At 27.9% G+C, this 14,945-nt stretch overlaps 1 protein-coding gene and 1 non-coding gene across 2 annotated transcripts in view; one reads left to right on the forward strand and one right to left on the reverse strand.

Annotated features, from left to right (window-relative positions):
- The window catches only part of LOC111028629 (lipoma HMGIC fusion partner-like 1 protein), a 247,762-nt gene that overhangs the window by 202,148 nt on the left and 30,669 nt on the right, over window positions 1-14,945 (reverse strand). Inside the window, exon 2 of the mRNA XM_022307358.1 lies at window positions 7,363-7,464. Within this exon, the coding sequence (XP_022163050.1) occupies window positions 7,363-7,464 (102 nt within the window). The remainder of the gene's footprint in view (window positions 1-7,362; window positions 7,465-14,945) is intronic.
- Trnay-gua lies at window positions 6,759-6,850 on the forward strand. The gene is given in 2 exon segments: window positions 6,759-6,795; window positions 6,815-6,850. It is a non-coding gene; the product is annotated as a tRNA-Tyr (tRNA).

The raw sequence follows: 14,945 nt of genomic DNA on the forward strand, positions 1-14,945 counted from the left end.
AAAAAAAAAAATTCGATATATATGCGAGGGGCCCGTCCGTCCGTAATCGTACATATATCTCAAAAAAATAAAGTAACCAGCGCCCCGAGCAACACACCCGCTGCAACGATACCCATCCACGACCGCGACGAAGGGTTTTTAATTTCCTGACTGCGCCGCTAAATCCTAACAACAATAATAATATATAGCTGCACAGCGTATGTTGTTGTATATTATTATTATGCACTGTATGTGTATAATATTTGAATCCATGAGTGTACCCTTTTGGAAGTCGCTGTAGGAAACATTTCCTATCTGCAGTGTTATACCGTTGTAACCATATACCGAGTAGGAGGTACCTATATTACAATAATACGATAGTAGATAGTAATAATAATGATGGTAATTATTGTTTTACCCGTGTCGGAGACATTAGCTTTCAAAATCCAAATCCACAACAATAATATTATAGTGATAATTTTAGTCAAAAAAAAATTTTGAAAAATTGATATACATCGAATTGCTCCTCGAGAAAAGGAATCTTTTGAAGTTTATGAACTATCGAATAACCTACAATTCGACTACACTCTCTATAAATATCAATTAAAAATAACAATCAAACATTCGACATATTATTTATTTTTCTATGAATTCGATATTTTCAAATAGTTGATCGATAATTAAAATGTGGTCGCCATTGGAGGACATTAATAAAGGTACCTACTCAATAATATTAGTTATTCCATCAGGCATCAGTAGGACTAAAAAAATAGTAAGCATTTACAAAAGATTTTACAATAATCGACTCATACGCTGATCTTAATTTTTATCGCGTTTAGTCTAAGACCATATAGATTTAAAAAGGTCTCATCGTGCAGTTTCGTCGTGAATTAATCACTGACGGCTCGATCGATATGCGGCGACACACGTTCTACACTTCGAGTACACAGCACCTAATTCGAAGTTAACCTCTAGTGCATACGTCCGTCCCTGTTCTGTCTGTCGCCGTCGGTATAAGCGGCTTAATGTATTGAAACGTTACTCGTTCTCAATATAATAATATCGTTTTTTCTTCTCTCTTCTAATATCACTTTGGCCCGCCTCGCTGGCGTCATCGGCACAATAGAGATGTATTCATTTTCTATTCGCGTGACAGCGGGACTTTTTGGAAGTGAGCGTTACAACATCAACTCTCACCCCGTGCCCTCAGCCCCGTCGCCCCATTATTTTTTTTTTCACCGTGACGATTATTCGACGGAGCTTTGTGCACATGCCGTGCCACCGGAGAGATGTTTTGTCGCAGTTAATTTATATATAAAGGAAAAACTCCGATCCGGTACGACGTCGGTGCGTATCATCTTGTCGTCTGGTGACCGAGTGCCGTAATATATATATTATACATATATATATACCTGCCTACACCAGCCGCATGGAAAATGAGTACAACTCATTCCCGAGGGATGAACAAGGCTGCAAGGTACTCACCTGTAATTTTTCAGATGAGTCGAAGAAAATAAGGAAAACGAAGAAAAGTTGGATACGCTGCAGTACTCGAACAAGTCTTACCGACGTGTTAATGCGCTCTCGAAACGTTATGTCACCAACACAAAGGCCGTCAAAAACACGTTTCGAGTTTAAAAATTGCCTTGGCCAATTATTTTTACATATTGTGGATGGTATCATTCAATCGTAAAAAAATGAAGACAATTTCAGGAAAAAAAAAAAATAATAATGAATGAATTAAAAATTAAGTTGACTACTCGTACACCTTGGTCATTCACTGTACGATTTAGAATTCTTTAACACGATCCGAAATATGTACCTGAAGACTCTTTAAATATCAAATGTATTTAAGTAATCAATAAATTGATTTATCATTTATTATTTTTGTCCTTGGTATAGTTGTATTTTTTGAAATAAACTTAATTTAAAAAAAAAAATACAAAAGATCTATAAATGTTCATGTTTATTTTATTACTATTATTAAGTTTTTAACCAAATATTTATTACAAAAATTAAGCAATTACAAAATTATGATTATCAGCTAAATATAGTAATGATAGGTAGTTATAAAATGAGCGACTTTAGAATAAATAAAAAAAAAACAAAGACCAATAATTAAAAGTCTACAGGTAGGGGATTAATATTGAAGCGATAAAATTCGAAAGAAATTTAGATAGAGATGTATCAACAATAAGGTAGGCGCATTACCTAGGAATTAAAAAATAATTTTTTTATTCGAAATGAGGTGGCTTACTTGATTTATTTTACGGTGCTTGAGAATACCTGTACGTTGGCCATCCTCAATTCGTAACTATTTTATGCGAAATTATTAACTTAACTAAAACTTATGTCAACAAAAAATCAAAAAAAAAAATATAAACTCAATTATTTTAAAAATAACCTTAATTGTTTAACCATCTTAAACTTGTGTATTATTAGAATTTAGAATATAATGAATGAATGTTGGTTGTAATAGTGTTAAAAATGTTCTAAATAAAAATTAAACTAGGTATACTTACTAAAATATTTGTTATTTTGTCAGTACCATTATAGTATATATATAACATTTTAAATATATTCTTTAACTATTTTTTCAGTTTAAAAATGTTCAATGTCAAATAATTCAATTATTTAAGGTTCAATATAAAATTATACAAAGGTTCTATCTAAGTTTATTCACTTTAAAAAGGTTTTATCCGCAGCCATTTTTAAAGTAAAAAAAAAATTGTTTGATAAATTAATTTTAATTTGATTGTAAATATTTATTGGTTTTAAATAAAGTTACAAGGATTTTATGAAATAATAAAACATAATTTACTTTGTTTTTTGAAAACTGATATTATTGTAACAAATTACATAAATAGTTACCAAATTACAATTTTTAAGCTTTCTGCAAATGTGCTTCCTCTGAACAGTCTTAAAACTGTGGTATAGAATATTTTCACTGTCTGGAAGAAAATTATTAACTAATGAATTACGATTATTGATTAGGTAGGTAGATACTCAAAATTAGTATTATAACTATTTTATTTCAAGCAGTATATTATTATGACTTGAAGTATTTTAATAAGCATACTCACTTGGAAAGTGAATACAATTATTAACGCAATTCTTCATTATTAAATTTTTTTCATTATCATTACTGAAGTTTAGACTTAATAATTTATATTTTCCAGGAAGTAATAATAGTAGTTTGTGACCATATTATATGGTCGATTTGATCCACTTAATATGTTTTCGTTGGCTGTATTATTTTCGACAAAAATTAAATTTATAATACTGCCTTAAACAACAATCGTCAGTTGAAGATTAAAAAGGTTTCTTTTGAATATACGTCGTATTGTTATTATAATTCGTATGAGGTCAAACAAGACATTAATTCAACACAGCCAATCATACGCAGGTATATACCAATAATACTTTTGAAATAAAAAATGAATTTTATCAAAGTTGCTCAACTTTCTTTCCAAATATTATTTGCATTTGTCCAACAAACAAAAAAAGTTGAAATTCGACAGTAAGCTAGTACAAAAAAAAATACATGAGGGGGAAAACTGCTACTTGAAACCAAACGATTACTCACGGTCTGATTTACACGCGAGTAATTCAAGTGAAACGTTGTTTTTTACGCCCTTGTTGCCGCAGTCAAAGCGTTATAAATTTCATCGAAATCGCTCGTGGACAAAAAAAATTATTATTATTATTATAGTAAATAATCAAGCGTTCACGGTATCCTAGTTTTTGGATATTGTAATAATGACCAATACCGCGCGTGTGCGCACCACACATAAACCACGATATATAAATGTATTAAACCCACATATTTGTTCCACAGTTGGTACATATTTTCTTCGCTGAAATTACATCAGAAATAGAACGCTCGTCTCGTACTCTGAATAATATATGGTTTTTCAGCTACCAAACGAAAAGTGAAGTTATTAAGTGTCGGTGATAACTTACTAATGATTAATAAGCAGTAAATGAATTCTGTGCCCTAGAACTCCACATAATATATCAATCATCAATTCCACAATATTAAGTTAGTGTAAATTACAAATTCAAGAAAAAAAGTATTTATCCGGTGCTAACTAATTATAATCGTAGTAGATAATCGGAATCACATATCAGAATCCCTAGATCAGAATAACAAATAATAATTGTTGTCAAATGTGGTGAATCGAAAGTCTATAGGTTACAATAATATAATGGAATGAACAATAATTGTAGAAGTCCACGTCAAATAGTTTTTCCTGTGCTTTAATTAAAACTATTGAATATTAATAATTCTAAACAACGTTCACTAATAAATATTTTGGATTATACATAGTGAACATTATGAAAAATAATAAACTAATTATCATGAATACTATCAAGCGTGATTTAAAATTAAAATAATCAATTCAAATTAATTAAACAATAATAATGATTTTGAAAAATTGAAATATTTTATAACAAAAATTCAACATTGCTGTATTTTAAGTAAGCAATGGTCTCCTTATTCAGAATTATAAATAGGTATACGTTGTAAATGAAAACCAATAAAAAAAAAATTATGGCCACAGTCGTAATAAATACTGAAAATAATTATAATTATAATGGCCAAATTCCAGTAGAATTAGTTTTTTTCAATACCTTTACACAATGCATCCCAATTAGAAAACTTTTCTCGAGTCTTAGAAAAATCCAATTTTTTGTTTTATATATACCCGTGAAAGAAAGATTAAATAAGTCAGGGTTAAGACAGGGGTATCCGAATATAATTCAAAGAAAATCTCTTCGTCGAAGAAACTGAGACGAGATATACTTTTCAGCTTATAAATGAACTAATATCTATGTATAGTGGAAATATATTTTCATCAGACTCTCCATTACACAATATTATGTAATAAATTTAACAAATATTGGAAAAAGTCATATTGGTAACACATTACACAGAATCTCAATTGAAGAACATATTTTGGAGGTATGATCATATTTATTTCAAACGTAGAGGAATTTTTACCATTCCATTTCTCTGGTTATTATGTTCAGCAAGATGCAAGAAGATAAATCATTCGTTGCGGAATGCAAGAAAATAGTGAAAATTACTATAGAATATATGTGAACATTAATGTAGAAAAGGAAAAATATAAATATCATGAAATATTCTCGTTAAATTGTCATTTGTGTTTCAAGCATTCAGTAATTTATATTCCCATTGGACATTCGAATTCAAAATGAATCTATCATTTTCAATTCAACCCTCCACACTCAGAATAAATAAATATTTCCCAACCTGCATAATACATTAGAATTATTATTTATTGTTTATTATTTGCTTAGCATTTTTTAGTATCCAATATTGAATCGGAATTGATTTGTATTAATATTTATGGATATTCTAGGAAGAAAAATAGATCATATTTGGTTTTGTCGTGATTTTTTTGCCTTCGATAAAAATAGTTACAACTAAACAGTCACAAAACAAAACAAACGATACATACATTACCTACAAATTCAAATTTACAGCACAAGGGAACATGAAATATTAAAGGACCTACCAAGAAAAGTCCATACAAACTTACTCACGATAATGTAAGGTCAGAGATAACTTGATAACTTCTATGAAATCTAAAAACCTCAAGTCACATTATATTTAAACAGAAAACACAGATTTAGTCAATAGACCAAAGTCGTAATTTTTAATCAAAACAAATAAATTGTTCAATTTTATCTGATAAATGTAAAAATAATTAATAATATAACTACTATAATATTATGTAAATAACTCATTAATATTATCTGGTTTCAATTTTAAATACTTAGCTCTATTTCGTAACATCTCGAATGTTTATTATTTTACTAGATTATTATCAGAGTAAGATAGTTATATATTAATTTATTGGTTTATTACAAATGTGTGTTTTTCTTTTTTTTGTATTTCGTTAAAAAAGTACTGAGAAAGTAGAAATTGTCTTAGAAACATATTTTGTTGAGCCCGTGTATATCGAATAATGAAATATAGTTTTCAATTCAATCTAATTCAAATGAAATTGCATACAATTATATTATTGTAGAAAAATTATAATTACAAATTTTAAATTGTAAATAGTTTCAAACGAAAGGAAAATAGTACTTAAAAATGAACTAATATAAATTATAATATTAATTTAAAAATTGTAAATTGTTTGTACAACTTAAAATACTCATAACTCTCTTTAAAATTAAAATATAATAAAAAGCCCATCAGAAGCCCTCCGTAATAATCTTACCTTTAATTTTACTAAGAGGTCAATTCACTCTAATTTTTAAGCTAACTGAGCTAAACGTGATCCGCTGAACGTAACATTTGATAATATGTTACGCTCTTGTAACACGGTGACAAGACATGGGAGTATAGCGTCCTCATAACTAAGAATAATACAATTTAATCATGATTTCACGGCTATTATATTTAAAAATGTTGCTTAGATAACATCTAATAATTAATATCTAGTATATAATACCAAATTAATTTGACTCCAAATCAAAATTTGTCAACCTATATTAAATATTGATAATATATACAATTGTGGTTACTTTATAATGATATGACTTTGTCCATATTAAGAACTGCAGTTCGGGAGCTGTGAGATAGACAAATTCTTATACACCCGAGTATATTAAATTTAAAGCGCTGTGCAGTGAAGGAACTATAAAATTATTAAACTGGTAAGGGGAGAGTATGTCAAAGGTGAGTTTTGCGGTGAAAGTAAACCCGTCGGTTTAACTGTGCAAAAATGATCTTATTTTATCAACCTTCGGTAGCTCAGTTGGTAGAGCGGTGGACTGTAGTGGTGTAAACGTCATAGATATCCATAGGTCGCTGGTTCAAATCCGGCCCGAAGGAAATTTTTTATAATTTTTTATTTTAATTCGCAGAGTGAAAGGCCAACACTTTAAAATTATAAACTATATTAACGCGTCATACGACCATTCTATTAATTATTATACACAGCGTAGATATATTTAAAAACAGTATTAATACTATAGTAAACTGAAACCTTTTTAGATTAGTTTTGTAAGGTCGTTATTTTTAAATTTAAAATAATATTTTACAACATAATTTCGTGCTAAGATGAACAAAGTCAGGCGAATTTCTAATATCCAGTCTCTGAGCAGACTTAACTTAACTTTTTAAGATTTTTAACTGCAAACTACAAACTACAAAAACTGAAACGTTCACAAAGTCAAGTCATTCGTGTGGAAAATAATGAAATAATGAATGTACTTAAAAAAAAAATATAAATATAAATAAACGTTTAAATAAAAATATAAGTGATGGTTATTAAGTTTATAATGCTGTAAGTACAACACATTTTAATATGAAACAAACTAACGAAAATATTTATATCATCTAACCTGTATCCAAAATGGCAAATAGAATCCAAAACTGCATAGGAATGATGCTGCTAATGAAAGTGTTGCCCAACACATACCAGCAACGGTTAAAGTAGTTGCCATCTGAAAAAAATATAGATTAAAATAATTGTATAAACATGTACCTATAAGTTTATACAGAGTGAGTGATTTACCATGCATGAGCACACACGGTTTTTCATTTAATAGGTAGTACGTTTATTCAAATTCTGATTTTTAGAATTTTTAAATAGTCCTAAAAATCGTAATTTCAAGTTTCTGATATTTTTTGCACTACTTAAAAAGTGTCCTATGACGATGCAAACCTTGTGTTTCTAATGAAACCAAACCTCACCTTTCTTTTTTATTGTAAATAATTTTGGTATACGGTTTTTTTGAAAACTTAAATGTACATTATTTATTCAAAATTCAAACGAGTAGTTTCTCAGTAGTACAAATTTTATACTAAAGATCATAGTCCTTACAAATTTTTTTACCAAAATTTAATGTAGATATAATATTGCATAAATTATTTATAATACTTGGGTCATTTTTACAAATCATAAATGTTGATACATTAATATTAATTGCTAAACTTTTCAAATTTTCATAGCCCCCATAATATCTTTCAAACCCATTATCATGGGCCTATAAATTACCCTTAGTACATAAAGTTAAATAACTCAAAAACTACTCGTTTAAATTTTGATTCTGATTATTATCAGAGTTTTCGAAATATTATCCACCAAGTAATCTATAGTAGAAAAAGAGGGGGGGGGGAGTTCTCATTTGAAAAACAGCGTTTGTTTAGCCATGAGACACTCTTAGCAGAAAAAAAAATCTCACTCAAAAACAATTTTTAATAACTGCATTATTGAAAAAAATAAAGGAAGTGAGCACTGAACATGCTTGGTGAATCATTCTGTATATATTCATAAACTGGGTTAAATAAAAGCTATTGTGGTACTTCCGTTCTCGGTATACCTAAGCTTCACTTAAAAATAATATTATATATTAATATATTTTGTAGTTAACAAAATAAATTGAATATAAAAGCTCCTCAGTGTTTGTTGAACATTTCTATTATACATTGATATTATGTTCATAACACAATGTATATAATTTACATAATTTCAAAAATAAATATTTATACTAACCGTTCTGTAATTGAACCAATAATTATTTATTGTTTTTATTTAAATCCATAAATAAAAATAAATAAATGATCATACCTAACAAGAAATAATATAAAATTCAAATTATATATTTTTACGTCCATTAGTATATAGGTAATATACTATAAATATATAAAATAAATGTAAGAAACAATACGAGATCATAATATTCGATCACAAAACGTATTATGTTTAGCTAATAATTCTAATTTATAGTAATACTCAATAATACCAATTGACATCAAAACAAAGCTTCAATATTCACCATATTTTTTCATGAAATTAAGTAGCACAGGTATTTTTTATTTATTTTTAAAATTGTGATTAGTTATTTAATATAATGTAAATAATATTTATCTCTTCAGTTAAAAAAAACATAAAACCACAAGAGCACACGTGACACTCGAATATCCTTTTATAAGATACATTATTATATTTATCAGAGTAATATATATATATTTGATATACAATGTTATGATTTGCATTGCATAGGTACACGCATCAAAATGAGATAAAGCTGATTTTATAATACGAGTAAGAGTAAAATCGAGTTGAAACTGAAAACAGTGAAGCGTGGAATATGCTTAGCAAATTTAAGAGTTAAAAATACAAAAGCGTATTTCGTAAGACTAAGTAGTTATGTAGGATATTACAAAATGTGTGTAATATGTTATGTTTGGAGTATTTCAAATTTAATATTATTTTATCTTTTCTAATCATTTTACTCCATATTATATACGGGGAGATTCACCCAAGTTTATCATTAATACAAATAATTTATATCATACAATTATTATTATTTTAGCAATTTTTAATTTCACATGACATCTATAATGTTTTCTTTTAAGAACTTATAGTCAATTTTTAATATTTTCCTTTATAAAAAGGATAGGCAAGATCACGAATGAAGAGCGAGTACTTGATAGTGTTCTTTGGCCAAGTTTCAATGTGTCCACCGTCCACACTAAGTTTATGAACAAAACAAGCCAAGTGGCTTTAAAATTATTTTAATTGTTGCATATTATATTAGTTTTTTGATTTGAATTATCTTAAATAATCTTAATACTTTGAAAAAATATATTGAGTATTTATGATGTAAAAAAGAAAATTGTTTGCTTTCCCCTTAAACAAATTTCTGAACCCACTTATTCTTCTATACTTAAGAATTCTAAAAATCAGCATTTGAATTATTGCATTATTGGTTGGTAAAAAGCGGTGAGAGTGTTTCATTAATACACCGTATATTGAACATAATTCATATATTATTTGAGCAGCCTTATTTATTTCAAAAAGATAAAATATGTCCCATTGAATTTTATTTTAAAAAAGACAAAAAAGTTGGATAAGATCATATATTATTAATATCCGGGACCATTGGAGGGTAGACAATATTTTATTGACAAGTCGAATTATCGAACATCGTATTCGTATCTTTTCTTTTCGTAATCCTCCGCGTCTTAAATTTCATATCATTAAAAGTTTACGTCGTAAACAAACTCCTTTAAAACCAATAGCGCTCATGGACACGCGCTCAAACCTAGATGGATACTATTATACATGTGTTTAGGTTAAGTTAGGTTATATATTATATACATATATACCTACACACAAATAGTGTAATGCAAGTGGTGATCATACCACTCTGGAAGCCAAACTTTTACGGTAAATCAGTCAGAAACAGTAATTTTTCTGTAGAGTAGAAAGGCTAAAGTACATTTTGAAATAGTTGCATACAAGAAAACTTGAAGTAAAGTCAATTTTATTAAACACAAAGTGGTTGTCAGTTAGTAAGGAATAAATGAAATACACTTTAAGCTTAACTTTATACGATATGCAGTTCAATTAAATAATAATATGACCACCAAAATAATTCCTATTCGTTTGTTGGCGAAAAATTCAACAATAAATACACATCGAATAAATTTAAATGTGTCATATAATTTTATATTATTAAATTAAAGTACAAGTGGATGGTTGTTAACGTTTTTCACTGGCTTTTCCAATTATAATATTAATGAAATATTTGGGCCTTCCTGATGTGCATAATATTTAAGGTGAGGTTAGTTAAGAACAGAGGCATACGATCGGCTGACAAGGGGAACAAGGGATCTGAAAAAGGACAAAATGTGTTTTTTTATAAAGATTATGATGATTGTTAGACCTTCGGTGCTTGATAAGGAATTTAAAGTCTGAACACTTCTTGAATTTGAATGTATTATAGCAATTACTCACAATTGTATGAACTTGTCTAGGCTGCTTTTATCTTTGACACAGTTATTTCGAATGTTATCTATTTTCAAAAGCCATAACACAGCGAGAAGTATGATGATTACCTGAAGAAGTTAGAAGTGTGTCCATTGTTATCCTGACAGTTGTCACAGTCTGATGGACCCCTTATGGTTTTATAATATCATAGGCAATTTAACTGTTATCGTTATTTACAATATCGGGTTTTTGAACGCTGTGCATGTATATTGTCAATTGACATGTTATTTGATTATTTCCAATAAAGATTGGCGATTTGTTTTTTTTTAAGTGTTTCTCATAAGTCACCAGTATAGATTAAGTTAACATTAATAGTTTGCCAAAATACGTTTGGATTTGGTAATTTGGCGACGCAGGGAAATCAACTAACCATAATAATAGAGTGCACTGTTATTGTTGCTACAATGCGACGAGCCTTTATTGCTCTTATTTTGGATACAGTGAGTACAATGGATGATGACATAATAATATTATATCTAGGTAAAACTAATTTTGTTTCCGACTATGGGCGGGTGAGCATATCAGACAGACGTGTAGTCTATGTAATGGGTCAACGCATCGATTTGTTTAAATAATTAAATCATTGTAAATCATATATGATAATCCAGTACCCTATTATGAGAACGAGGTCATGCAGATATAATAATAATATGTCTTAAAATGGTCGTATAAAATATTGGTACATAGATTATAAAGGTTTCTAAATATGTTAGCCTTCAGGTTCGTTGACTATAGAATATGTAAAACTAACTTTTTTTTATCCTAGTTTGGCTTTATTATTATATCGCTGTTAACTAAGTATTTAATAATTTAAACTGCCAGGATTATAACGCTCAAGCATTATCAATGATAGAGTAAGTATAGTAATAACATTACACCTCAGCGAGTTTTATTGAAAACACTTGGAAACCAAACTGTATGTCAAAAATAAACAAGAGAACAAAGTAATGAACTTAAAAAGTAAAAATAGGTGTTTAGCATATTACATATTATTATTTTGTTAGGTACATAATAAATTCCTAACAGATTAAAGAGTTAATTGGAATAAACTTGGTATTATGATACATTGTGTGAGTATTTAAATGTTTAAATGTTTAGTATAATTATGGTTATACTCAACACTTCAGCAGCTGTAGTTTTATCCTAAACCCCAATTTTTCTCTGCCATACGACATCGATATTTTATTGCGTTATGGCGTTATACGGTGAAAGAAATAGATGGTTCAAAACATTTTTGAAATCCTAGGATGTGAACACACACAATAATAAAAAAAAAATGATCCGTCCTAGTACAGCCATGTATAACTTGCAAGCTCAAATCCAAATTTATGCTGACCGTTTTCCTTTGAACCATTCGTGCGTGAAAGAGAATAACAAAGAAAAAATACAATAACAACCAGTCATATGAAAGTAACCGTGATCTCCGGATTAATGATACGCTTTGAACAAAATAGCCAAATTATTAATATTATGTAAAATGTTATTACAATATCTGAGGCTCGAAATATTATCAGCAACGGTCTTTATTTTTCCACATAATTAACGAACACGCCATTTAACAACTGTTTTAATACAAGTTGTATCTAACGACGGATTTTTATTTTAATTGCTCAATAAAAAACCTGAATGCATTATTGTGGTTTTTTTTCAGAAATAATAATAAAATTATAAAATAGATTAAATTGTCTATTTGAAATATAACAGTTGTCTAAAATATATTTGCTAATTTTATACATCATAATCTATTTTTTTTTTCATGTTATCTCTTAACTTTTGTGTGATTTTTTTGAAAAATATCATACTTTACAATACAGTTGGTATCTATACGTATTCATTAAAATAGAAATAAATATTTCACATTTCTATGATTAAAGCATAATATCATCGTTAGTTCTAAAAAACCTACAGTGATTCTGATACTTAAAATTGAAGGAATTCAGGTAAAAAATAACATAATCATAATTATATCATAAGCGATTTAACATAATCGCTAAAACATTTTACTCATTTTAAATGTTCATATTTATAGATACCATAATATTATGGTTTAATAATTACCATAACAAATAAAATAACCAGATGCATATATAGTATATTATTGTGGTATGGCCCAATGTTTCCCAAATTATTAGTCACGATCCATTATTGTTTGTCGCATGCACATTGTTACAAGATCAAATTTAATATTTATTATTCTATAAACATTATAACCTATTAAATATTATAACAAAACTAAAAAAATGTTATAAGTCACCTGGCAGAAGAAATGTCTAATAGTGAATCAAAATATTATAATGAAGGCTATGTAGATAAAGTATAAATTGATTATTATTTATTTGTTTTTACAGTTGAATGAAACATACCTATTGGTATACTTTAAAATACAAATATTGAAATGAATGCATTTAACTTATAAATATGTATACATATTTTCTAAATTGTTGATATCTTATATCCTACATATTCACATCACTCACATTTTAATAACGACAATGTATGAAATTCAACCTTATTTTTTGTTCGACTCGTTAAATTGTATCGTCGAATTATTTTTACTATTATAACGTTACTAATGTTAATTTAGCTTAACCAAAATGGAAAACAGAAATAAAATTCTTTATATTTTATACAACAACATCATTTTATATTTCGTTGTACAATGTAAGGATTTTTAACAGATAAAAATATATATCATGATAAGTTATTATTTAAAAATATGAATAATTTTATGCTCACTTAAACTGAATAAACATATATATATATACAATATAAATTGTATGTAACACTGAAATAGTTTATCTAGTGTGATGGTCATTGCAGAAGCTAAGTAAAAAAAAAATAAATAAATAAACAATGTTTGTGTGGATAACAACGCGTGACGACCGCGTAGTGGTAGGTACCTTCCTCTATCTTCTACATCATAAAGGGAACACTGTACGTACGTTTCCGTTTTAAAATGCTAATTATAACTATAATCGCACTGCCCATTTTATGTAGATCCACCCTTTAATATCCGATATCATAAACTTAATATATACTATTACAACGACTAACAAGTATGCAATACTTTTAATCCTTTAATGTACATAACAATTTATAGCTTAGTAATATTATTATTTTTAGAATTAAAAAGTTTTTGAATTAAAGTAATAATTACTGTTGTCACTTAAAATAATATTATATTATAAAAACATCTTATATGTTAGGGTAGTGTTTGAGACACTTTTTTGACACCACGGTTCGTTTTCTTTAAGAATAATAATTAATATTATGAACAGTTGCTTAATGATATTATTATTAGTTGTGAATATAATAATACAAAGTAAATACTATTTTATTTTGGTAAAACAATTTACTACCATAGAAATGCCTAGGTTAGGTAGGTTAGAGTTAGGTTAGGTTAACCCAAGATCCTCTGGATCCACTACAACGGACAATTTATCAATGAAATAAATGAAATGAATAATGATTATTAATGTTTATTTTCCTGGCCAGAAATTATAATACATAACTCTAATTTCATTTCAAATAGTTAAGAATATCGTCAGGAATATTCTTGATGTTGTAAACGTGTACCCAAATGTGTTACGTATTTCGTAGTGTTTGGAATTATAGTATCGATTCAATTAAAAGTAACTTGGCAAGCACAGTGTTTTTAACTACCATAATTTGAAGCTGTTCGTGTAACTTATATATATTAATAATTTTACTTAATATTTATACCTCATAAAAAGATTGAATGAAGAGGATGCACTCGAACTATGCGAGTGCATACTATAGTAACTTCTATAGTTACATAAGTGTGCATCCAAGTAATACTGAATAATTTGTTGTATCTATAAAGCTTAGTTGTTACATTATTATATACTTAGAAAGTATAAATGCTTATAACATACGTGCATTCAATTTTATATTATTATGACGTGTATCGTCCATCAAACATAATTCTTATTTCTGATAATATTTTTAAAGTTTTATAAAATATTATATTATATTATCATACAACGCTTTTTTTGCCTGGACGTTCTTTGTGTGACAAAGTTTTATTTTCACTACGCGTCTACGCCGTTCATACAAATTACAAAATATGTAGCTGTTATTAAATTTTTAAATGTGATACAGTTACAGAAAAAAAAATAGATACTT

This window comes from Myzus persicae, unplaced genomic scaffold (assembly GCF_001856785.1).
Source record: "Myzus persicae strain clone G006 unplaced genomic scaffold, MPER_G0061.0, whole genome shotgun sequence".
In the NCBI taxonomy this organism is placed as follows: Eukaryota; Metazoa; Arthropoda; class Insecta; order Hemiptera; family Aphididae; genus Myzus; species Myzus persicae.